General features: G+C 38.0%; 1 protein-coding gene across 1 annotated transcript in view; it reads left to right on the forward strand.

The window, feature by feature from the left end:
- Positions 1–414: 414 nt before the first annotated feature.
- The window catches only part of LOC309847500 (solute carrier family 5 member 4), a gene marked incomplete at both ends in the record, with an annotated part of 70,869 nt that continues 46,468 nt past the window's right edge, over positions 415–24,815 (forward strand). The window contains 6 exons of the mRNA XM_082697888.1: positions 415–549; positions 1,259–1,330; positions 2,971–3,075; positions 4,886–4,945; positions 6,709–6,813; positions 11,430–11,535. Coding sequence (XP_082554014.1) covers positions 415–549; positions 1,259–1,330; positions 2,971–3,075; positions 4,886–4,945; positions 6,709–6,813; positions 11,430–11,535 — 583 coding nt within the window. The remainder of the gene's footprint in view (positions 550–1,258; positions 1,331–2,970; positions 3,076–4,885; positions 4,946–6,708; positions 6,814–11,429; positions 11,536–24,815) is intronic.

Below are 24,815 nucleotides of genomic sequence, written 5' to 3' on the forward strand. Positions count from 1 at the left end.
CTCTGTGAAGAATATTATCTGTCCCATGAAGGACCCTCACCCCTGTCCCTCTTGGCTCTTTTCTTGCCCCTTCACTCTGTCCTTCTTCCTTCTTTTATCCCCATGATCTCTCTTTAATCTTCATAAAACCTGGTCAATCTTAAAAACCCATCTTTCCACTTAGTAAACCCCCCACTCTTTACCTGCCATTCTTATCCTGTTTCTTATCTTTCACTGCTCATTCCCACAATCCACTTAATTCAACACTGACTGCTGGAGAACCAGGGTCTCAGAGCTTCAAAGAAAATGTTTAAAGGTCCAAATACCCAGGAGCTGGCTCTGATAGTGTGCTCCACCTGCTCAAGGCTGATTATTAACCCAGAGCTTATAAAAGGAAAGGGCCATCCCTGGGATGGGAAAGTATCACCTGCAGCCATGGCCAGCACATTAAGCCCCAGCACTGTGACTGGGACCCTGGGTCCTCCTGAGATGTCAGAGCGCATCCAAAATGCTGCTGACATCTCTGTCATTGTCATCTATTTCATGGTGGTGATGGCTGTCGGGCTATGGGTATGTAGGAGTCCAATGGGGTATTCATGGTAGGCACCAAGCTTATGGTTAAAATGTCTGAGGGAGGGAGGGGTGTGGTGCGACAATATGATAAAACTAAGGAAACATTAACAGCTGTCAGATTTCATTATCCTTCCTTCAGAATCATTGTCTTTTGTGTGACATAAATAATGTTTATTCAGTTAATATAGTCTCCTACCAAACCCATTTGAACAAAGCCAGCAGTGAGAAGTTTGGACTTACTCAGTTCAGCATCTCCAACTCCTGGTATAATGAATAAAGATGTTGTTTTTATTATCTCACTACTTTTATTTTATTTTTTTCTATTGCTCACTTTCTAAATGAGTCAGTTGGGTGCTTAATTAATTTATGCTCATTCTTAATTTTTAGCAATATAAGGCTGAAATTTATATCCACGCTCAGCTTTAGTGTCACCCCTCATTGCTTTCATAAATGAAAAGAAACAGAGCAATTGGGACAGAGTTAGGGAAGATGGTTTTTTTAAGTCCTTCTATTTCTATGAAACTATGATTTTGTCTACTGTGTTTAAAAAATTTAAAAATTGATGCTATATCACAGTTTCTAGGAAAATGTTTCTCTTCAAGAGTGCTGGAAGAGTGACCACTATGAACACTCTAGCCAGATCATCTGTAGCACCGTGGGTGATCTTGTGGTGGTTTGGCCCTCACATGTCTTCCCTTCTGCTTAGGCAATGCTGAAGACCAACCGGGGCACCGTTGGAGGTTTCTTCTTGGCTGGTGGAGATATAGCCTGGTGGCCGGTGAGTGGGTCAGAGTTTCCCAGAGACAAATTTCCCGTGTTTCCATGTTTTAGAGTCAATAAAGAGAACACTGGGAATGCTGAGTTTCTTATGTGCATTTGTTGCCTACTTGCTGCTGTCTTTTCCTAAACCCCTGACCCCAAATGATAGTGTGTCACCCATTACGAGAGCAAGTGTAATGTGGCATTTGAGAATATTCAGTTCAGCTCTGTGTCATATTTTTCCCCTGGTCCTCATCAAGAATCTTCTGCCTTGGCTCCTTAGCATCCCCAACACATTCCTTCTTTGTTCCCAATCCTGAACCAGGGCTGCCCCTCTTGTTTGGATGAGCATCCCCCTTTCTGCTCTCCTCCTTCAATGTTCAGCTCCAGCCGTGCCTCATTTGCAATGTCTCACCCTGCATTCTAGCCTGACTGTCTAGTCCTTATGATCCATGCAGTTATGATAGTGGTTGTGTATTCCCTGTGATGTTGTAAATCATGATGCCTCTTTGATTCTTGCCCAGTTGATCATTTCCTTGCTGGGTTTTTAATGTCTGACCTCCTTGACAAGAGTCCCATTGCACCAGAAGGTCCATCTTCTTTTCTGAATCCATACAGCATCAGCAGAGTGTTGGGTAAGACAGTGGGTGCACAGTACATTCTTCCTTCATGGATCCGCTGATTAAGTTGTAGGAATGAAAATGGAGAGTGGAAAGTGATTTGGCCAGAGTGGTTGAAGCAGACCAACTGCAAGCTTGAGATGAATTGTTACTGAAGTGTCCAATCAGACATTACCTTCTTAAGACTGTTTATGAAACATTCAAGTCTCAACCAATCCCATAGCCACCAATGAGCTCAATCCCATCCCCTGGATCCAAATGTCTGAATAGAAAATGTGGTTTTACAAAGGGTTGGAAAGATGGGAATGAGTGAATGAGCATTGCAGCAGTCCCACATTCCAATTCTGTTTTGTCAAGACTAGTGCTTGCTCCTGCCTACTCACAAGATTTCTCTTTATCCTCGATACTTAAACACAGTAGACATTGGGATGGAAGAAGAAGTAGGTGAGAAGAGAGTCCTTAGGGCTGGGAGAATGAAGAAAAACTTCCTCCTATCCACATTTGTAGTCCTTGAGGATGAGTGAAGGGGCCAACAGGAGGTCTGGCAGTTCTTGTCCAGGAGCAGTCTCAACCCAGAGTATCTGGGTGGATAAATTAATTTTCCCCTGCAAAGTTCTCTGTAATGTTCTCTGTAAAGTGCCAGACTGTAAGTATTTTAGAGTTTTGAGCCATACAGTCCATTGCAGTCACACAGTGCTGTTTCTGCTTTTGCAGGACAGAAACAGCCAGGGTGAATATGTAAAACCAACAAGCCCAGCTGTGTCCCCATAAAACTATTGATGAACATTGAAACTTGAGTTTCATATAATTTCAAAAATATGGGTCTTCATTCATCTTTTTAAACCATTCAAAAATGTAAATAAAATAAAATAAAGCATTTTTAGCTTATCAACCACACAAAAACTGGTGAATGGTTGGATTCAGCCCACAGAACTCCTGCCCTAAGGAGGCATGATGGTAACATCTCAACACTTGCCTGTTGTCAAGGAATCTGATTTGGATCTCTTTACTCATACTCATCTGTTCTCTTGGATTCCAGATGGGGGCCTCTCTCTTCGCTAGTAACATTGGCAGTGGCCACTTTGTGGGGCTGGCTGGGACAGGGGCAACTTCAGGAATTGCCACTGCAGCATTTGAATGGAATGTAAGTGACATCATAGGCTTTTTCCTTTAAATCCAAACTCTGTCCAGATATGTTTTTCTGGGAGTCCGTATAGGATAAGCTTCTCTTTGATTTGATTTCTATTTTTCATTGTAACCTACCCATTGTTTGAAACTCAAGGCCTTGCCTGTGTGGCCTCATTCTGCCTGCCTGACCCAGTCCGGTCCCATTATTCCCCACCTCTGAGATTTTGCTCAAGCAGTATTCCCACCAGGAATGTCATTTCTATATGATTTAATCCCCACTTTCACTTGACTTTCTTAACCATTTTATCTCTCACTTTTTAATTTCCTCCCTAAGCTAATACCCTATATGTCCAGCTCTGAATTAGATGCAGAGAATAGAAAAATACAAAAAGCAATGGTCCCTTCTTTTGGGAAACTTACATCCCAGTGGGACAGACAGGTGCATGCTCACTGTGGTGCAGAAAGTACAAGGAGAGAATTATGCATGAAAGGTTGAGAGAACTCACACAGGAGGGACAACCATCTCAGATGATTGGTGAGACTTGGCACATATCAAAGAAGCCTCCTGGAACTGGTACCAGATAGATGGACAGAAACTGACCAAGTAGGACCTAGATAAGTAAGTGACAGCAGAGTAAGGAATGAATGATTTAGACATAGTAAGTAGAATCTTCAAGGCTTTGTGATTGAGTTTCTAATTGCTCTATTACTTTTTTGCCAGTAGAAGCTGTGCCCCCTTAATTAGACACTAAATCCTTTAAGGAAAAGACCATCTCCTCTCATGTCATGCATATCACCCTGTCATCTAGCACTTGGCTGGGCACATGCATTAATAATTCTTGAGTTGCCTGAGCTTTTTCTGTTCTTGTATCCTTTCTGATTTGCATATATATGTATGTGCATTTCAGTCAGAAGGAGATGCTTATGTGGAAAAAAGTCAGATCACAGTGAACATGTAAATAGATCATGCATGGATGAGCTTAGAAAATTACCTTGAGTCATCAAAATTCTTGTACCTCTCCCTTGTTGAAGATTTTGTCCCTAGCTTTGATTTATTAGTTTTGGGGCCTCCAAACCAGACCAAGTCTCCAGACATGCCCTATGGCCCAAGTTTTGTTCTGATAGTGCCATAACTCCAGGATGGAGCCAGCTTCCAGAGATGTGAACAACATGCCCTATGGCCCCAGTGTGTGTGATTATCAGGTTGCCAAGAGCCTGGCTCTTTTAGCCTGTGACCTTGGACTTCTTTAATCTCTGTGAGGCTCAGGTTCCCCTTCCATTAAACAGGAATAACTGCTTATCATATCTGCCCCACTGATTGTTGTGAGGGCAGCATGAGTGATATATTATCATTATATATATATTGTTGAATATATATATGTGATATATTATCATTTTATATATATATAATGATAATATATCACTTGGGGGACAGTGGGAATAGTCTATCACCAAGTTGTTTTCTCATTGCTTTGTCACTCTGTATAATTCCTTCCATTCAAGAATTAGTCCTTTTAGCAAAGATTGTATGACCTTTCAGGGGTCCACTTGCACTTTTGGATGTCTTATTTTCTGTCCACCTTATATCAAACATCTTTTGCCCCACCTTAAACCCCAGGAAGGTGTAGTATCTGAATCATGGAAACAGAGGAAAGGAATCCACAGTTGTCTTGGGCTCATAATTGGTTGAGTGGGACAAGATCCATGCAAACTTATTTTATTTTCAGACTCAGAACTGTTGAAGTGATAAGTCCTACAAGCCAAGCCTCTTGAACTTTGCACTCTTTTTTGAATTTTTTTTTTTTTTTTTTTTTTTTTTTTTGCAGGCTTTGCTGTTGTTGCTGGTTCTAGCTTGGGTCTTTGTCCCTATATACATTAAGGCAGACGTGAGTATCTCCAAGTGTTCTCATACATCTGTCAGCGTTCATTTAATTACTCATTCTTTCTGCTTAGTCATGAAACCTGGGTAATATCCCTTGTTCCAGGATCTCTGGGCTTATGTAAATCCACTAAACTCTATCAGATTGCTCTTGGAAATGGCTGCAGTCACCTCTCCTTTTGCTGATCACTATTGTGAGGGTTCCCATTTCCCCACATCCTCACCAACACATGGTAATTTTCTTCACTCTAATTTTTGCCATTCTGAGATTTGTAGTTTCTTTTTTAAATTAAGTGTAGGATATTTAGATACTCAAAAGTAGTAGACAGTTTTCCAACTGAATATAACATTTCCAAATGTATAGAAATAGAGAAAACATGTATTTTTAGATCTCAAAGATATAGCAGAATTCCAAGGGAAAAAAAAAAATTAAGTGTAGGAAATACCACAGCTATGTTAGCTCCTCTTCAGAGCCGGTGTTGCCAACCACTTCTGTGCTTCTCTGATCCTACTACCCACATTTATTCTTCTGCTGCTTGTGCTCATACCATGAGGTGCTATAACCTAGAATAATTCCTGAGATGAGTGTGCTCAGTGGATAAGCCTTCTGGCTTGTACCTCTGCAGGTCACCATATATTGTCTCTTTGCTCATCTTGGGTCCTTTCAAGTACCAAGTTTGAACAATTTCTGTTTAAGTGTGCTCTCCTTGGTGCAAGAACAAACGCCACAGAACTCATGCATGTATTTTTGGATGTGGTTTGCCATGTTTGAGGGGGTTCCACAGAGTTTCTGAGCCACCAAGTGTTCCCTTTTTTTGCTTTTGATGTTATATAAATATGTATTCTTTTATACTGAAGGAGATTAACTCATGAGCTTAAACTGCTTTGGTACTACTTACACATCACATAGTTAATCCCATATTTCAGTAATGATAACCTCAGACTTTTCTCTCAGTAGGTATTTAATGTAATTGTCTTTTTTTTTTTTTTAATTCATCTCTTTGGCAGAGAGAGAGAGAGCAAAGACTCACTGCTGAGCAGGAAGCCGTACATGGGGCTCAATCCCAAGACTTTGACATCATGGCCCTGTCTGAAGGCAGACGCCTAACCAACTGAGCCACCCAGTCACCCCCTAATCTCTTCTTTTCAATAAAGATAATCAAATAGATGTGTATTAAGGATGAGCACTGGGTGTTATATGCAACTAATGAATCATTGAACACTACATCAAAAACCAATGATATACTATATGCTGGCTAACTGAACATAACAATAATTTTAAAAAGATAATCACATAAATATATACCCAAGTATATATTTGCAATTTGTTTAATTATCAATTTATTATAACCATTCATTGTGGTTCATTATTTATAAATAATGTTTTTACTAGACAGCAACATTATTTTAGTGAAAATAATGAAAAGTATTTGTTGAGCATTCACCATGCATTAGGTGTTGTTGTGGGTATTTTACATCTACTTTCATATTAAACTCCCACTTTACAAATGAAAAAAATGGAGGTTCAGAGAGATTGTCGATTGCCAAAGGTCGCATTTCTAGTAAATGTCCTATCTGGATCCTAAGTTTTCAATGTCTGTGTTTATTCCAGGCTCACTGTTCTCCCAAGGGACTGTTTTTCTAACCTTTGCATTCCTAAGGTACCATGCACAGTAATCATGTGCAGGTATACAAGTGCTTAGTAAGTGTTGAATAATATGAATGTGCTGGGCTCTGAAGGTGAATCTTTGTTGATGTCTGTCTCTGCAGGTGATGACTATGCCAGAATATCTGAGGAAGAGGTTTGGTGGGAAGCGACTACAGATATATCTCTCTGTCCTCTCCCTCTTCATATCTGTGGCTTTGAGAATCTCAGTAAGTTCAGTGCTCCTGGCATTTTTGGTTCTTAAGATTATTTTGGTGGGGCTAGAATGATAGAATCAGAGAAATGAGTGTAGAGACTATCATTAGCCTTTACATATCTGGTCATACGGATGTCTTAAACTACCTAGGATCTTTCTACCAAGTTTTTATGGGGGGGAGGGGGAAGGAGCTTTAGGAATCCTGCATGCATAGAATAAAATAACTACAAGTCAAGAGAGGTTCCAGAGTGTAAACCCACCTATTCATTAAGTATATAAAAAAAAAAAAAAACAGATGTACAGAAGAAACAAAATGTCTCATTCAAGAAATACATTTAGTAGTAGAAAGGAGGAGGATTCTCTAGTCCCCTGCCTTTCCACTGCAAAATAACCTCTTTATTCCCTTAGTTGTATACAGTCTGGGCTTATATTTTCATTTTCAGCTTGATTATCTGGCACATGAACCAGAAGGAAAATGCTTCATATTATTAAACTGACTTCTTACATTTATTCTATTTTATTTTCTAAGACTGTCCTTAGTATACAGATGTCACAAATAAGTCTTAGAAGAATTCTAAAGCTTTTGGAAAGCTAAATTCCTTGGAGATAATCATTGAGGAGAAAGAAATGAATTACAATATTGAGCAAAACATGTAGAAAACAGAGTACTAGGTGATATACCTAACATGTTATATTTAATCATTGAACACTGCATCAAGGACTAATTATGTAATATACAGTGGTTAATAAAAAAATTAAAGAAAAAGAAAAGAAAACAAAGAGTTACATTTGCTCCTCATGTTTGGTGACTAATAAAATCATTTCCTCCAAGTTTATGGTTTAGGAGTTCACGAAAGAAGCTGACCCTCATATTTGTTCTTCTGTTGAATCCTTGTTGTAAGTTAACAACAGCTGATCAGATTAGAAGGCATGAGCTTCCTAATGCAACATGAGCACTTTCCAATACTCACTGTATGTTACTGAGTATCTGTGCTAAAGATAATAAAGATTCCTGTGCATTAGGAGTTCATGATACAGTTAAGAATATAAAAATTTTACTCATGAAATCATAAAAACTTTATGACAATACATGAAAGTATATTAAGATGTGAGCTGGAATAGGTTTTGTGGACAAGTATAGGAGACATGCTACGGACATCCAGGGAAAGGGGTGATCCCAGCTGGGTGGAATTGGACATCACCCTCATGGTGGAAGAAGGGGCTGCTTAAACAAATCCTCAGGATGGGAAATTTAGGAGAGGGCAAGAGAAGCAGAGGAGCCTGTATGTTGCACAGATGGGTGGGATTCAGTGATCTCCCTCTTCTTCTCTGGCTCTGACATCTAGTTTGTAGTTTTAAAGAACATGAATAAGGTGCTGGAGCAAAATGACAGTAACCAAAGGGACCTGAGGGATGCACTTCTGGAAGTGGAAGGTTCCTGGTGGTAGGGAGGGCATGGATTCTTAAGGAGCTGGATGGGCAAGCAGGAAAGGCCAAGAGCCTGGATATAACTATGCAAAGTCTGTGGTTGGCTCGAAAGACACAATGGGCAAGGGTCCATTCTTACCTACAAGGTTATGTTTAAAGTGATATTAATTGTGATTAATCTTACACATGACATTTTGTGTATTATTACCCTTTGATAACAGAGTCATTTTAGTTATTCATTAAACAGATCATTATGAGGAGTTAGGACAGTGCTGTTTTCAGTCTCCCCTGTCCCAGGTTTGAAAGACATCATCTTATTCACTGGTTTTCAACCTCCAGTAATACCTATATGGAGAATCATTGCAGAAATGATGCACCTTGAGCTCTAAATATTTCAGTCTGCATGTCTTTTTTTTTTTTTTTTTTTTTTTTTGACAGACAGAGATCACAAGTAGGCAGAGAGGCAGGCAGAGAGAGACAGGAGGAAGCAGACTCCATGCTGAGCAGAGAGCCTGATGTGGGGCTCGATCCCAGGACTCTGAGATCATGACCTGAGCCGAAGGCAGAGGCTTTAACCCACTGAGCCACCCAGGCGCCCCTCAGTCTGCATGTCTTAAACACACTGATATTCTTTTAGAAAATGCACTGCAAATTTTAAAATCAGAAACTTAATCTTTATACAAACTAATATGTAACATATAGACCTTATTCAGATATGACAATTGTCCTAATACTATCTTTTTTTTAAGATTTTATTTATTTGACAGAGATCACAAGTAGGCAGAGAGGCAGGCAGAGAGAGAGGAGGGGAAGCAGGCTCCCTGCTGAGCAGAGAGCCGGATGTGGGGTTCAATCCCAGGACCCTGGGATCATGACCTGAGCCAAAGGCAGAGGCTTTAACCCACTGAGCCATCCAGGTGTCCCATTAGTAATATCTTTTAATGGGGGGGGAGCTGGGTTTTTTTTTTTCATAAGAAATATTCATTTATGAGAAATACTTTATAATTATTGTAAATTTAATTAATCCCATTGAATTATACATACTAAAATTGCAAGTTGCATGTTATTTATTTTACCGCAAAAAAAAATCACTGGTAATAGAGGCTTGCATATGTCAAAACTATCAACTTAATGTTTTAACTGTCCTAGATAAGAGAAATTAAAGTCAAGAAATGCATAATATGATAATGTGTGTTTAACATATAAGTTATTCAATATGAATATACAAGGCCTAATGCTGTGGTTAAATAACTATCACCACTGTGTAAAGCAGTATGAATGTGACAGCTATAAATCCAGGCAGATGCAGGTATGTTTTATGGCAACTCAGATACAATGAGTGGCATCTCAGTAAGTGATATCATTTTTGAAATGGTAAATAATTTTTTTCCAAATACCCAATTTTGTAAAAAGTTAAATCTTGCCTCAATTTACACAGCAGTTTAATTCCTTGAAAACCCAGTGATAAAGTTGCAGAAAGCACTTTGTGTGTAATTCAGAATCAGGTTCTAAGTTCAAATAATCAAGAACAGGATTTTCACTGACACAAATGTCTAGTGGGATGATAAAGCATCAGGTTTTATTTCAAATTAGGGGGGAAAATTAACCATACCATGTGAAACCCCTTCCAAATTCAAGTTCTACAAAAAAAAATTTAACTTTAATTCTTCGATTCTGAATCCTGATATCTTATTCTTTCTGTCACCTCACTCATGCTTTCCTTTTTCTTAGATTCCATGATCCATCCTTATAATCACCCTTCTGTCTCAGTTTCGTTGTCTATCTTTCCCTTCACTGAACTCCCCAAGAAGAACTCCAAAACTGGTTGAATACAGCTTCCCACTTACTCTGTGCATTCACCCAGAGATTTTACTTCTGTATATCCAACTATCATTCTTATGTGATGTGTTGAGGGTTTTGGTTTGGTTTAGGGTTTTTTTTTTTTTTTTTTTTAAGATTTTATTTATTTATTTGACAGACAGAGATTACAAGTAAGCAGAGAGGCAGGCAGAGAGAGAGGAGGAAGCAGGCTCCCTGCTGAGCAGAGAGCCCGATGTGGGGCTCGATCCCAGGACGCTGGGATCATGACCCGAGCCGAAGGCAGAGGCTTTAACCCACTGAGCCACCCAGGCGCCCTGGTTTAGGGTTTTGATATGGAACCTGGGAGGAGTTGATGGGGTGGATCCAAGTGGGGCCAGCCCAAGTTTGTGTTGAAGAAAGATCCAAGAAGCTGGTAAGCACACTTTACAGGCACAAGCATCCAGGTAGTGCAGGGTGGACATGATCTCTTCAGGAGACTCTGCTGGCCTCTAAGCTTCAACCAACAATCTTTTTATCTGTGTTTATTATTTTCTCTGGTACTCTAAATAACTATTCTAAATGATCCACATTTTTTTTTTATCTACTAGACCTCTGCCTCTTATCTAAAACCCTCATCTCACACTTTATCTAGAAAATTTAAGCATGAAGCACTAATCCCCCACTTAATCTACATTTGCCTCATTCTTTCCACCAGTCTGAAGATAGAGTCTTCTTTTTGTCAAAGACCAACCCCTCAACCTGTGCCTACTCATCATCCCATCTCTTCTCAAGGTTTCTGAAATTTGCTTCATAATTACCCCTCTATCATGTTTTCTTTTTATTTTCTACTACCTCAAATGTGCTCAACTATCCTCCTCCTTTAAAACCGTTGCTTTGGAGCACCTGGGTGGCTCAGTGGGTTAAAGCCTCTGCCTTTGGCTCAGGTCATGATCCCAGGGTCCTGGGATTGAACCCCACATCCAGCTCTCTGCTCAGCAGGGAGCCTGCTTCCCCTCCTCTCTCTCTGCCTGCCTCTCTGCCTACTTGTGATTTATGTCTGTCAAATAAATAAATAAAATCTTTTAAAAAAAACATTGCTTTACTCTGCCTTTTATATCTAATATTCTAGTTTTAATCATTGTTTCTCTGCAGACAATCATGAAAGAGTAGTCTATGCAAGCTATAGTGTAGACATTTCTTATTTTCTGTTCACTCACTCATTGTTCCTTTTTATGGCCTGTCCAATAACTAATCCTCTGAGGATGAGATCTGGCTTCCAAGGAGTTCATATTTGGATTGCAGAAATGCCATGTATAGGTACAGCAAATACCAGTGGGAAGTCATCAATGAAGAGCTAAATGATGCAGTTCATGTTTCTTTCCCATTCTGTTTCCTTTTTAGTCAGATATATTTTCTGGAGCCATATTCATCAAGCTGGCCTTGGGATTGGACCTTTACCTGGCAATCTTCATCCTCTTGGCTGTCACCGCTATTTACACAATCACCGGTAAGTTTTTTGCCTGTTTAGCTCAGTTCTGCTGACCTCATACCAATCTTCAATTAGCAATTTCAGCCTTGTCACCACTAAGCTTATGGTTATCATTTTGTTCCCAATATGAGAGTCAGGCACAGGCCCAGAAACACAACTAGAACAAAGCAAATAGAATCCTCAGTATTATAGGATGACAGGGTGACTAAAAAACCAAGACTCATCTCTATGTAGCCTGCAAGAGACTCAGATTGAAAGTGACGAGATGAAGAAACATTTATCATGCAAACGATGTCAAAAGAAAGCCAGAGCAGCAATATTTATATTGGACAAAATAAACTTTAAAACAAAGACTGTAAAAAGAAATTTAAAAAAAAACACTGTGTAATAATAAAGGGCACAATCCAACAAGAAGATATAACAATTATAAATATTTAGGCACCCAACATGGGAGCACCCAAACACCTAAAATAGGTAATAAAAAACATAAAGGAACTAACTAATCAATTGTAAAACAATAATAGTAGGGAACTTTAACACCCCACTTACATTGATGGACAGATCATTCAAACAGAAAACAACAAGGAAACAGTGGATGAGAAGGATTTAACAGATATATTCAGAGCTAAAACATCCTAAAATAGCAGAACACTTTTCATGTGCAAATGGAATGTTCTACAGAACAAATCGCATATCAGGCCACAAAATAAGCCTCAACAAATTCAAAAATTTCAGTCATACCATGCATCTTTCCTGACCACAAAGCTAAGAAACTAGAAATCAACCACAAGAAAAAAATCTGGAAAAAGTTCAAATACATGGAGGTTAAATAAAATGCTACTAAACAATAAATGGGCCAACCAAAAAATCAGAAAGTACAGGAAATAAACAAAATGAGAACACAGTTGGGATGCAGCAAAAGTGGTTCTAAGAGGGAAATTTACAGCAATATAGGCCTATCTCAAGAAGCAAGAAAAATATCAAACAACTTAACCTTACACCTACATGAGCTAGAAAAAGAACAACAAGCAAAACCCAAAACCAGCAGAAAGAAGGAAATGATAAAAGTTACAGCAGAAATAAATAATATAAAAACAAAAACAAAAATGAAACCCAAAAAACTATAGAACACATCAATGAAACCAAGATCTGGTTCTTTGAAAAAAAATCAATAAAATTGATAAACTTCTTGATAGACTCATCAAAAGAGAGAGAAAGGAAGCATTCAAAAACCACAAATTAAAGATAAATAACAATCAACATCACAGAAACACAAACTTTGTAAGAGAACATTATAAAATACTACATGCTGTCAAATCAGGCAACCTAGAAGAAATGGATAAATTCCTAGAAACATATAAACTACCAAAACTGAACAGGAAGAAACAGAAAATTGAAACAGACTGATTACCAGAAATGAAATTGAGTCAGTAATCAAAAACACCCCAACAAACAGAAGTCCAGGACCAGATAGCTTCACAAGCAAACTCTATCAAACTTTTAAGAAGAGTTAATAACTGTGCTTTTCAAACTATTCCAAAAAATTAAAAAAAAAAAAAAGAAAAGAAGGAAAATTTCCAAATTCATGCTATGAGACCAGTATCAATGTGACACCAAAACCAAAAAAAAGTACTCCAAAAAAAAAAAGAAAAAAAAAAGAATTGTAGGCCAATGTCTCTGATTAACATAAATGTAAAAATCCTCAACAAAATACTAACAAACCAATTTCAATAATACATTTTTTAAAAATCATTCAACACAGTCAAGTAGGATTTATTCCTGGGCTGCAAGTGTGGCTCAATATTCACTAAACAATCAACATGATACATCACACCAATAAGAGAAAAGATTTTTTTAAGTGACCATTTCAATAGATGCAGAAAAATCATTTGACAAATTACAACATCCATTCATGATAAAAACCCTCAACAAAGTACATTTAGAGGGCACATACCTAAACATATAAAAGGCTACATGTAGAAAAAATCCACAGCAAGCATCACACTCAATGGAGAAAAACTGAGACCTTTCCCCTAAGATCAGGAACAAAAGAAGAATGTCCGTTCTCATCACTTTCATTCAATAAAGTACTGAAAGTTCTAGCCACAGCAACAATGAAAAGATATGAAATGTATCTAAATCAATAAGGAATAATAAAACTTTCACTATTTGCAGGCAACATGATATTATACATGGAAAACCCTAAAGAATCCACAAAAAAAATACTAGAACTGAATTCAGTAAAGTCACAGGATACAAAATCAATGTACAGAAATCTGTTGCATTTCTTTTTTTTTTTTTAGTATAGTATATTTTTTTATTTTATTTTTCCAGTATTCCAAGATTCATTGTTTATACACAGTGCTCCAAGTAATATGTGCCCCCCTTATTACCCACCAGGCTCACCCATCCCCCTACACCCTTCTCCTCCAAAACCGTCAGTCATTTCTCAGAGTCCACAGTCTCTTATGGTTTGCCTCCCCTCTGATTTCCCCCAATTCACTTTTCCTATCCTTCCCCTAACGTCTTTTATGTTAATCTTTATGCTCCTGAAGTAAGTGAAACTATATGATAATTAACTTTCTCTGCTTGACTTATTTCACTCAGTATAATCTCCTCCAGTCCCATCCATGTTGATACAGAAGTTGGGAATTCATCTTTTCTGAAGGAGACACAATATTCTATTGTACATATGAACTATGTCTTCTTTATCCATTCGTTTGTTGAAGGGCATCTTGGCTCCTTCTTTAGTTTGGCGATTGTAGCCATTGCTGCTTTGAAAATTGGGGTACTAATGGCCCTTCTTTTTTTTTTTAAGATTTTATTTATGTATTTATTTACAGACAGAGATCACAAGTAGGCAGAGAGGCAGGCAGAGAGAGCGAGAGGAGGAAGCAGGCTCCCTGTTGAGCAGAGAGTCCAATACAGGGTTCAAACCCAGGACCCTGAGATCACAACCCAAGCTGAAGGCAGAGGCTTTAACCCACTGAGCCACCCAGGAGCCCCACAAATGGCCCTTCTTTTCACTACATCTGTGTCTCTGGGGTAAATACCCTGTAGTGCAATTGCAGGGTGATAAGGAAGCTCTATTTTTAATTTTTTGAGGAATCTCCACACTGTTTTCCAAAGTGGCTGCACCAACTTGCATTCCCATCAACAGTGTAAGAGGGTTCCCCTTTCTCCACATCCTCTCCAACACTTGTTGGTTCCTGTCTTGTTGATTTTGGCCATTCTCACTGGCGTAAGGTGATATCTCAATGTGATTTTAAATTGAATCTCCCTGATGGCCAATAATGATGAGCATGTTTTCATGTGTCTGTTAGCCATTTGTCTGTCTGTCTTTGGGGAAGTGTCTGTTCATACCTTCTGCCCATTTTTTGATGTGGTTATCTGTTTTTTGAGTATTGAGTTTGAGAAGTTCTTTATAGATCTTGGATATCAGCCCTTTGTCTGTAGTGTCATTTGCAAATATTTTCTCCCATTCCATGGATTGCCTCTTTGTTTTGTTGACTGTTTCCTTTGCTGTGCAGAGCTTTTAATCTTGATGAAGTCCCAAAAGTTTATTATTGCTTTTGCTTCCTTTGCCTTTGGAGACATGTCTTGAAAGAAGTTTCTGTGGCCAGTTTCAAAGAGGTTACTGCCTATGTTCTCCTCTAGGATTTTGATAGATTCCTGCCTCACATTGAGGTCTTTTATCCATTTCGAGTTTATCTTTGTGTATGGTATAAGAGAAGATCGAGTTTCATTCTTAGTTTTCCCAGCACCATTTATTGAAGAGACAGTCTTTTTTCCACTATTTTTTCCTGCTTTATCAAAGATTATTTGACCATAGAGTTGCAGGTCCATATCTGGGCTCTCTACCCTGTTCCACTGGTCTATGTGTTTATTTTTGTGCCAGTACCATCCTGTCTTGGTGATCACAGCTTTGAAGTAAAGCTTGAAATCAGGCAACGTGATGCCCCAGCTTTGTTTTCCTTTTTCAATGTTTCCTTAGCAATTCGGGGTCTTTTCCAGTTCCATACAAATTTTAGGATTGTTTGTTCCAGCACTTTGAAAAATGCCAGTGAAATTTTTTTTTAATTTTTTAAAAGATTTTTATGTATTTGACAGAGATCACAAGTAGGCAGAGAGGCAGGCAGAGAGAGAGAAGGGGATAAGCGGGTTCCCTGCCCAGCAAAGAGTCCAATGCGGGGCTTGATTTCAGGACCATGAGATCATGACCTGAGCTGAAGGCAGAGGCTTTAACCCACTGAGCCACCCAGGTGCCCCAACAGTGGAATTTTGATCAGGATGACATTGAAAGTATAGATTGCTCTGGGGAGTATAGACATTTTAACAATATTTATTCTTCTGATCCATGAGCATGGAATGCTTTTCCATCTTTTTGTGTCTTCTTCCATTTCTTTCATGAGTGTTCTGTAGCTCCTTGAGTATAGATCCCTTACCTCTTTGGTTAGATTTATTCCAAGGTATCTTATAGTTCTTGGTGTTATAGTAAATGGAATTGATTCTCTAATTTCCCTTTCTGTATTTTCATTGTTAGTGAATAAAAAAGCAACTGATTTCTGTGCATTGATTTTGTATCCTCCCAGAGTACTGAATTGATGTTTGAGTTCTAGTCATTTGGGGGTGGAGTCTTTTGGGTTTTCCATATAAAGTATCATGTCATCTGTGAAGAGAAAGAGTTTGACTTCTTTGCCAATTTGAATACCTTTTATTTCTTTTTGTTTTCTGATTTTCCTTGCTAGGACTTCTAGTAGTATGTTGAACAAGAGTGGTGAAAGTGGGCATCCTTGTCGTGTTCCTGGTCTCAATGGGAAGGCTATCAGCTTTTCTCCATTGAGAATGATATTCACTGTGGGTTTTTCATAGATAGATTTTATGAAGTTGGGGAATGTTCCCTCTATCCCTATACTTTGAAGAGTTTTAATCAGGAACAGATGCTGTATTTTATCAAATGCTTTTTCTGCATCAGTTGAGAGAACCATATGGTTCTTCTGTCTTCTCTTATTGATTTTTTTCTATCACATTGATTGATTTGCGAATGTTGAACTGCCCTTGTATCCCAAGTACAAATCCCACCTGGCCATGGTGGATAATCTTTTTCATGTACCATTGGATCCTATTAGCTAGGATCTTATTGAGAAACTTGGCATCCATAATCATCAGAGGTATTGGTCTGAAATTCTCCTTTTGGATGGGGTCTTTGTCTGGTCTGGGGATCAGGGTAATGTTGGCTTCATTGAAAGAGTCTGGGAGTTTTCCCTCTGTTTCTATTTTTTGAAACAGCATCAGGAGAATATGTCTTATTTCTTCTTTGAATGTTTGGTAGAATTCCCCTGGGATTCCGTCATGTCCTGGACTCTTGTTTTTTGAGAAGTTTTTGGTAACTGCTCCAATCTCATTACTAGATATTTCTCTATTCAGGTTGTCAATTTCTTCCTGTTTCAATCTTGGAAGTTTCTGGGTTTCCAGGAATGCATCCATTTCTTCTAGGTTGCTTAACTTATTTGCATATAGCTGTTGCTAATAATTTCTGATGATTGTTTCTATTATCTTGGTGTTAGTCATGATCTCTCCCCTTTCATCCATAATTTTATTAATCTGGGTCCTCTCTCTTGTCTTTTGGATTAATTTGGCCAGTGGTTTATTGATCTTATTGATTCTTTCGAAGAATCAGCTTCTAGTTTTGTTGATGTGTTCTACTGTATCCCTTGTTTCTAACTCATTGATCTCTCCTCTAATCTTGATTATTTCCCTTCTTGTGTGTGGGGTTGCCTTAATTTGTTGTTGATTTTCCAGTTCTTTAAGGTGCAAAGAGAACTGGTGTGTTTTGGATTTTTCAATTTTTTTTTAGGGAGACTTGGATGGCCTTGTATTTCCCCCTTAGGTCCACCTTTGCCTTATCCCATAGGTTTTAGACAGATGTGTCTTCATTCTCATTGGTTTCCATGAATAGTTTAAGCTCTTCTTTCACTTCCTGGCTGATCCAATCATTCTTGATCAGGTTGGTCTTTAGCTTCCTAGTGTTTGAATTCCTTCCAACCTTTTTCTTGTGATTGAGTACCAGTTTTATGGTCTGAGAATATGCAGAGAATAATCCCAATCTTTTGTTATTAGTTGAGTCCTGATTTGTGACCCAGTATGTGGTCTATTCCACAGAAAGTTCCATGAGTGCTTAAGAAGAATGAGTATTCTGTTGTTTTAGGATGGAATGTTCTGTATGTATCTATGAGGTCCATCTGGTCCAATGTGTCATTCAAAGCTCTTGTTTCTTTATTGATTTTCTGCTTGGATGATCTATTACTGAGAGTGGCATGTTAACATCCCCTACAATTAATGTATTCATACCAATATGACTATTTTGATTAACAGTTGGTTTATGTAGTTGACTGCTTCCATATTGGGAGCATAAATATTTTCAATTGTTTGATCTTCTTTGTGGATAGACCCTTGAATTACAATATAGTAATAGTGAAGCAGCAGAAAAAGAAATAATAAAACAAAGAAATTACGGAATAAATCACATTCACATTGCACCAAAAAAATAATAAGATACCTAGGAATCAATCCAGTCAAAGAGGTAAAGATCTATTTTCAGAAAACTATAAAACATTGATGAAAGCAATGTAATGGACTGGAAGAATGAATATTATTAAAATTTCTATATTACCCACAGGAATCTACACATTTAATGTAATCTCTATCAAAATACCAACAGCATTTTTCACAGAACTATAACAAGCAATCCTAAATTTTATATGGAACTAAAAAGACCCTGAACAGCTAAAGCAATTTTTAAAAAGAAAAGAAAAACTGGTTACATCATAATCCCAGATTCAGTTTATATTACAAATCTGTATTTTCAAAACAGTATGATACTGGCACAAAAAACACACATAGATCAATAGAACAGAATAGAAAACCCTGAAATAAACCCATAATTCTATGGTCAATTAATGTTTACCAAAGCAGCAATGAATATCCAATGGGAAAAAGATAGTCATTTCAAATGGTGTTGGTAAAACTTGTCATATACATGCAAAAGAATGAGACTGGACCACTTTCTCACACTATATACAAAAATACTCTAAAAATGGATTAAATGTCTTCACTACAAGTGAAGATAATCAGGTTCACAGCAGATCAGTTCACAGCATATCAGTCCACAGACACTTGGCAGTTCAGAAGAAAGTGGCAGGATACTTTTTTTTTTTTTTTTAAAGATTTTATTTATTTATTTGACAGAGAGAGATCACAGTAGGAGAGAGGAAGGGAAGAGATCACAGAGAGAGGAAGGGAAGCAGGCTCTCCGCTGAGCAGAGAGCCCGATGTGGGACTCGATCCCAGGACCCTGAGATCATGACCTGAGCCGAAGGCAGCAGCTTAACCCACTGAGCCACCCAGGCGCCCCCGAAAGTGGCAGGATATATTCAACATGCTGAATGGGAAAAAATTAGTCAGTAATTCTTTATCCAGCAACCCTGTCATTCAGAGTAGAAGGAGATATAAAGAGTTTCCCAAATAAACAAAAACTAAAGGAGCTCATAACAACTAAATCAGCCCTGCAAGAAATTTTAAGGGGACTCTTTGAGTGGATTAAAAAAAGACCAAAGCAACAAAGACTAGAAAGAACTAGAGAACATGACCAGACACACCAACTCTACAGCTAACACAGTGACACTAAAATCATATGTTTCAGTAATCACTCTGAATATAAATGGCCTAAATGCTCCAATAAAAAGACTTAGGGTATCACAATGGATTAAAAAAAAAAAAAAAACAAGATTCATCTACATGTCTATAAGACACTGAATTTAGACCAAAAGACACCTGCAGATGGGAAGTGAGGTGATGGAGAATCATTTATCATGCCAATGGATGTCAAAAGGAAGCTGGAGTAACCATACTTACACAGACAAGCTAGATTTTAAATCAAAGACTGTAACAAGAGGTGAAGAAGGACATTATACCATAATTAAGAGGTCTTTCCATCAAGAAGATATAACAATTGTAAATATTTATGCCTACTTTGGAGCACACAAGTATATAAATCAATAATAATAAAAATAAAAAATTAAAATAAAGAAATATAATAATAGGAGGAGGCTTTAACACCCCACTGACAAGAATGGACAGATCATCTAAGTGGAAAATCAACAAGAAAATAATGACTTTAATGACACACTGGGCCAGATGGACTTAACAGATATATTTAGAATATGTCATTCTAAAGCAGCAGAATACATTCATTCTGAGTGTGCACAGAATAAATTATATACTGGATCAAAATTAGCCCTCAACAAATACAAAAATATTGAGATCATACCATGATTAAATTAAAGAACAAATTTAAAAAATACATGGAAACAAATGAAAATAAAAATATGACTGTCCAAAACCTTTGGAAGGCAAAAAGGCAATCCTAACTGGGAAACATATTATAATAGAGGCCTACCTCAAAAACCAAGAAAAGTCTCAAATCCACAACCTAACCTTACAACTAAAGGAGCTACAAAAAGAACAGCAAATAAAGCCTAAAGCCAGCAGAAGGAGAGAAATAGTAAAGATTAGATGAGAAATAAATGACATAGAGACAAGCAAACAAAAAACAATAGAACAAATCAATGAAACTAAGAGCCAGTTCTTCAAAAACAATTAATAGAATTGATAAAACCCTAACCATACTTATCAAAAAGAGAAATGACCCAAATAGATAAAATCATGAAAAGAAATAGGAGAGCTCACAACCAACACCAAAGAAATACAAACAAAGAGAATACTATGAAAAATTATATGCCAACAAACTGGGCAACCAGGAAGAAATGGACAAATTCCTAGAAACATACAAAATACTAAACTGAAACAGGAAGGAATAGAAAATTTGAACAGACCCATAACCAGTAAAGAGATTGAATCAGTAATCAAAAATCTCTCAACAAACAAAAGTCCAAATTTCTTAAGAAATTAAAAATAGACCTACCCTATGATCTTGTAATTGAAATATTGGGTATTTACCCCAAAGATACAGATGTAGTGAAAAGAAGGTTCATATGTACCCCAATGTTCATAGCAGCAATGGCCACAATTGGTCAAACTGTGGAGAGAGCTGAGATGCCCTCCAACAGACCAATGGATAAAGAAGATATGATCCATCAGAAAGGAGGAATACCCAACTTTTATATCAACATGGATGGGACTGGAGGAGATTATGCTGAGTGAAATAAGTCAGGCAGAGAAAGTCAATTGTCATATGGCTTCACTTACCTGTGGAGCATAAAAAATAACATGGAAGACAATAGGAGAAGGAAAGGAAAAGTGAATTGGGGGAAATTGGCAGGGGTGATGAAGTATGATAGACTGTGGACTCAGAAACAAACTGAGGGTATTGAAGGGGAGGAGGGTGGAGGGTGTCTGTGAGCCTGATGGTGGGTATTAAGGAGGGCATGTATTTCATGGAGCACTGGGTGTGGTGAATAAATAACAAATCTTGGAATACTGAAAAAATAAAATTAAATTTTAAAAAAATTCCAGGGCCAGATGGCTTCCCAGAGAAATTCTACAAGACATTTAAAGAAGAGTTAATACATATTCCCAAACTGTTCCAAAAAAAAAAAGATATGGCCCAATACCTTCCATTTCCAATATGGAAGTGGAAGGAAATGTTCCAAACTCATTCTACAAGTTACCTTGATTCCAAAACCAGACATAGACCCCACTAAAAGTAGAATTACAGACGGTTATCCAATTGGCATCCAAATTGGCAAATAAGAAGTCAAACTTTCACTCTTTACAGATGATACTCTATGTAGAAAACCCAATGACTCCACCAAAAATTGCTGGCACTGATGCAGAAATTCAGCAAAGTCTCAAGATATAAAAATCAACACACAGAAGTTGCATTTCTATACACTAACAAGAACACATAGAATACTTATGAAAGAAATTGAGGAAGACACAAAAAAATGGAAAAGTATTTCATGCTGATGGATTAGGAGAAAAAACATTGTTAAAATGTCTATGCTAGCCAAAGAAATCCACACATTTAGTGCAATCCCTACCAAAATGCCACCAGCATTTTTCACAGACCTGGCATAAACACTTCTAAAATTTGTATGAAACCAGAAAAGACCCCCAATAGGCAAGGTGATGTTGAAAAAGAAAAACAAAGCTGAAATCATCACAATTCTGGACTTTAAGCTATATTGCAAAGCTGTAATTATCAAGACAGTATAACACTAGCACAAAAACAGACACACAGATCAATGGAACAGAATAGAGAACCTAGAAATGGACCCTCAATTCTATGGTCAACTAATCTTTGACAAAGCAGGAAAGAATATCCAATGGGAAAAAGACAGCATCTTCTACCAGTGGTGTCAGAAAAACTAAAAGATACATGCAGAAGAATGAAACTGGATCACTTTCTCACACCACACACAAAAATAAATTCAAAATGGATTAAAGACTTAAATATAAGACAGGAAACCATCAAAATCCTATAGGAGAACATGGGCAACAACCTCTTTGACCTAAGCTAACAACAACCTCACACTAGACATATCTCCAAAGGAAAGGGAAACAAAAGCCGAAGGAACTATTGGGACTTCATCAGGATAAAATCTTTATCACAGCAAAGGAAACAGTATGGAGTTTCCTCAAAAAGTTAAAACTAGATGAATGAGTCAAGATGGCAGAGAAGTAGCAGACTGAGATGACATCAGGTAGCAAGTGATCAGCTAGATAGCTTATCAAACCATTTCAAACACCTACAAATCCAACAAGATATCCAAGAGAAGAAGAGCAGCAATTCTAGAAACACAAAATCGACCACTTTCTGAAAGGTAGGATTGGCAGAGAAGTGAATCCAAAATGATGGGAAGATAAACTGTGGGGGGAGAGGCTGGCTCCTGGCAAGTGGCACAGCAATAAGCACAAAATCAGAACTTTTAAAAGTCTGCTCCACTGAAGAACATTGCTCCAGAGGCAAAGCCAGGGTGAAGCCCACGTGGGGACAGCATGGCCTCAGGTCCCATGGGGTCACAGAAGGATTGGGGCTGAGTGTTGCAGAGCTCACAGGTATTAGAGCAGGGAAGCCAGCTACAGAGACAGAGCCAAGGAGTGAGTTCTCAACTCGGAGTTACCTTGAACCATAATCCATGGCACAGGTCACTGCTCAGTGAGTAGGGTCCCCACAAGATCCGGGGAGACCCCCCTGGAAGAGCTCAGGGATCTGCAGGGTTCAGAGACTCCAGGTGGAGCTGTGTGCCAGAGACAGAGATGCTTGGTCTCAGACTGGGTGAGCTTGGAGAATCGCTGGAGGCCAGAGAGACAGGAGTGATTGAGTGCTTTTCTCTAAGGGTGCACTGAGGAGCGGGACCCCAAGCTCTCAGCTCCTCCAGGCTGGAAATTGGGAGGCTGCCATTTTCATTCCCATCCTCTGGAGCTCTACAGAAAGCGTTCAGGGAACAAAAGCTCCTGAAAGCGAACTGAGAGAGCTCTAACCCTGAGAGCGGATTACTTAGCCTGGCCCCTGGTAAGGGTGGTGCAATTCTGCCTCGGGCAAAGACACTTGAGAATCACTACAACAGGCCTCTCCCCAAGAAGATCAGCAAGAAATCCAGCCAAGACCAACTTCACTTACCAAGGAGAACAGCGGAATCCAGAGGAGGAGAAAGCAAAGCATGGAATTCATGGCTTTCTCCCCATGATTCTATAGTCTTGCAAGTTAACTAATTTTTTTTATTTTTTTTTCTTCTGCTAAGATTTATTTAACTTTTACCCTTTCCTTTTTAATATTTTTTAACTAGTTTATCTTAACAATACCTTTCATTTAAAATCATTTTTTAAACCTTCTTATTATATGCATATTTTATCCTTCATTGTATCTAACTTATTTTGTATACACATAGGGTTTTTTCTTCTAAAAAAATTTGGGGTACAACTTCTTCTAATAGATCAAAATATACCTAAAATCTAACACAGGGCTTTGTTCTAGTCTTTAGCATGAGCAAATTCTCTCCACTTTCCTTTTCTTAATGCCCCCAACCATCTTATATTATCAACTCCTTTTTTAGAAATTTTTAAAAATTTTTCATCTTTATTTTTATGCCAGTACCTTGCTGTCTTGGTGATCACAGCTTTGTAGTAAAGCTTGAAATCAGGTAACGTGTTACCCCCAGTTTTTTGTTTTTCAACATTTCCTTAGCAATTCAGGATCTCTTCTGATTCCATACAAATTTTTGGATTATTTGCTCCAGCTCTTTGAAGAATACCGGTGGAATTTTGATCGGAATGGCATTAAAAGTATAGATTGCTCCAGGCAGTATAGACATTTTAACAATGTTTATTCTTCCAATCCAAGAGCATGGAATGGTCTTCCATCTTTTTGTGTCTTAAATTTCTTTCATGATTGTTCTGTAGTTCCTCGAGTATAGATCCTTTACCTCTTTGGTTAGGTTTATTCATCTTTATAGTCATATTCCATCCCTTCATTGTGTTTACCCTTATATATGTTTTCCATTCTTTAAAATTTTGGGAGGCTGTTTCTTCTAAGAGACCAAAATATTCCCAGAATTAATTGGGTGACCCTATTCTATTCACCAGTCTAATATATATATTTTTTCTTTTTATATTTTTTCTTTATTTGTTTTCTTTTTTAATTTTTTTCTGAACTTTTTAAAAAAGATTTTATTTATTTATTTGACAAACAGAGATCACAAGTAGGCAGAGAGGCAGGCAGAGAGAGAGAGGAGGAAGGATCCCTGCTGAGCAGGGAGCCTGATGTGAGTCTCGATCCCAGGACCCCAGGATCATGACCTGAGCCAAAGGCAGAGGTTTTAACCCACTGAGCAACCCAGGTGCTCCTGAACTTCTTTTTACCCCCTTCTTCCCCCCACAATTTGGTTAAAGCATTTTCCTGGGGTCCTTGCCACCCTTTTAGTATTTTATTTGCTCTTTCATATATTCATATCTGGATAAAATGACAAGGCTGGAAAAACTCACCACAAAAAAAAAAAAAAAAAAAAAAAAAGAACAAGAGGCAGTACCGAAGCCTAGGGAACTAATCAATATGGAAATTGGTAATATGTCAGATCTAGAGTTCAGAATAACAATTCTCAAGGTGATAGCTGGGCTTGAAAAAGGCATGGAAGATATTAGAGAAACCCTGTCTGGAGAAATAAAAGCCCTTTCTGGAGAAATAAAAGGACTGAAACCTAACCAAGTTGAAATCCAAAAAGCTACTAATGAGGTACAATTAAAAATGGAGACTCTTCCTGCTAGGATAAATGAGGCAG

Source organism: Mustela nivalis (genome assembly GCF_964662115.1).
Source record: "Mustela nivalis genome assembly, chromosome: 14".
NCBI classification, from domain to species: Eukaryota; Metazoa; Chordata; class Mammalia; order Carnivora; family Mustelidae; genus Mustela; species Mustela nivalis.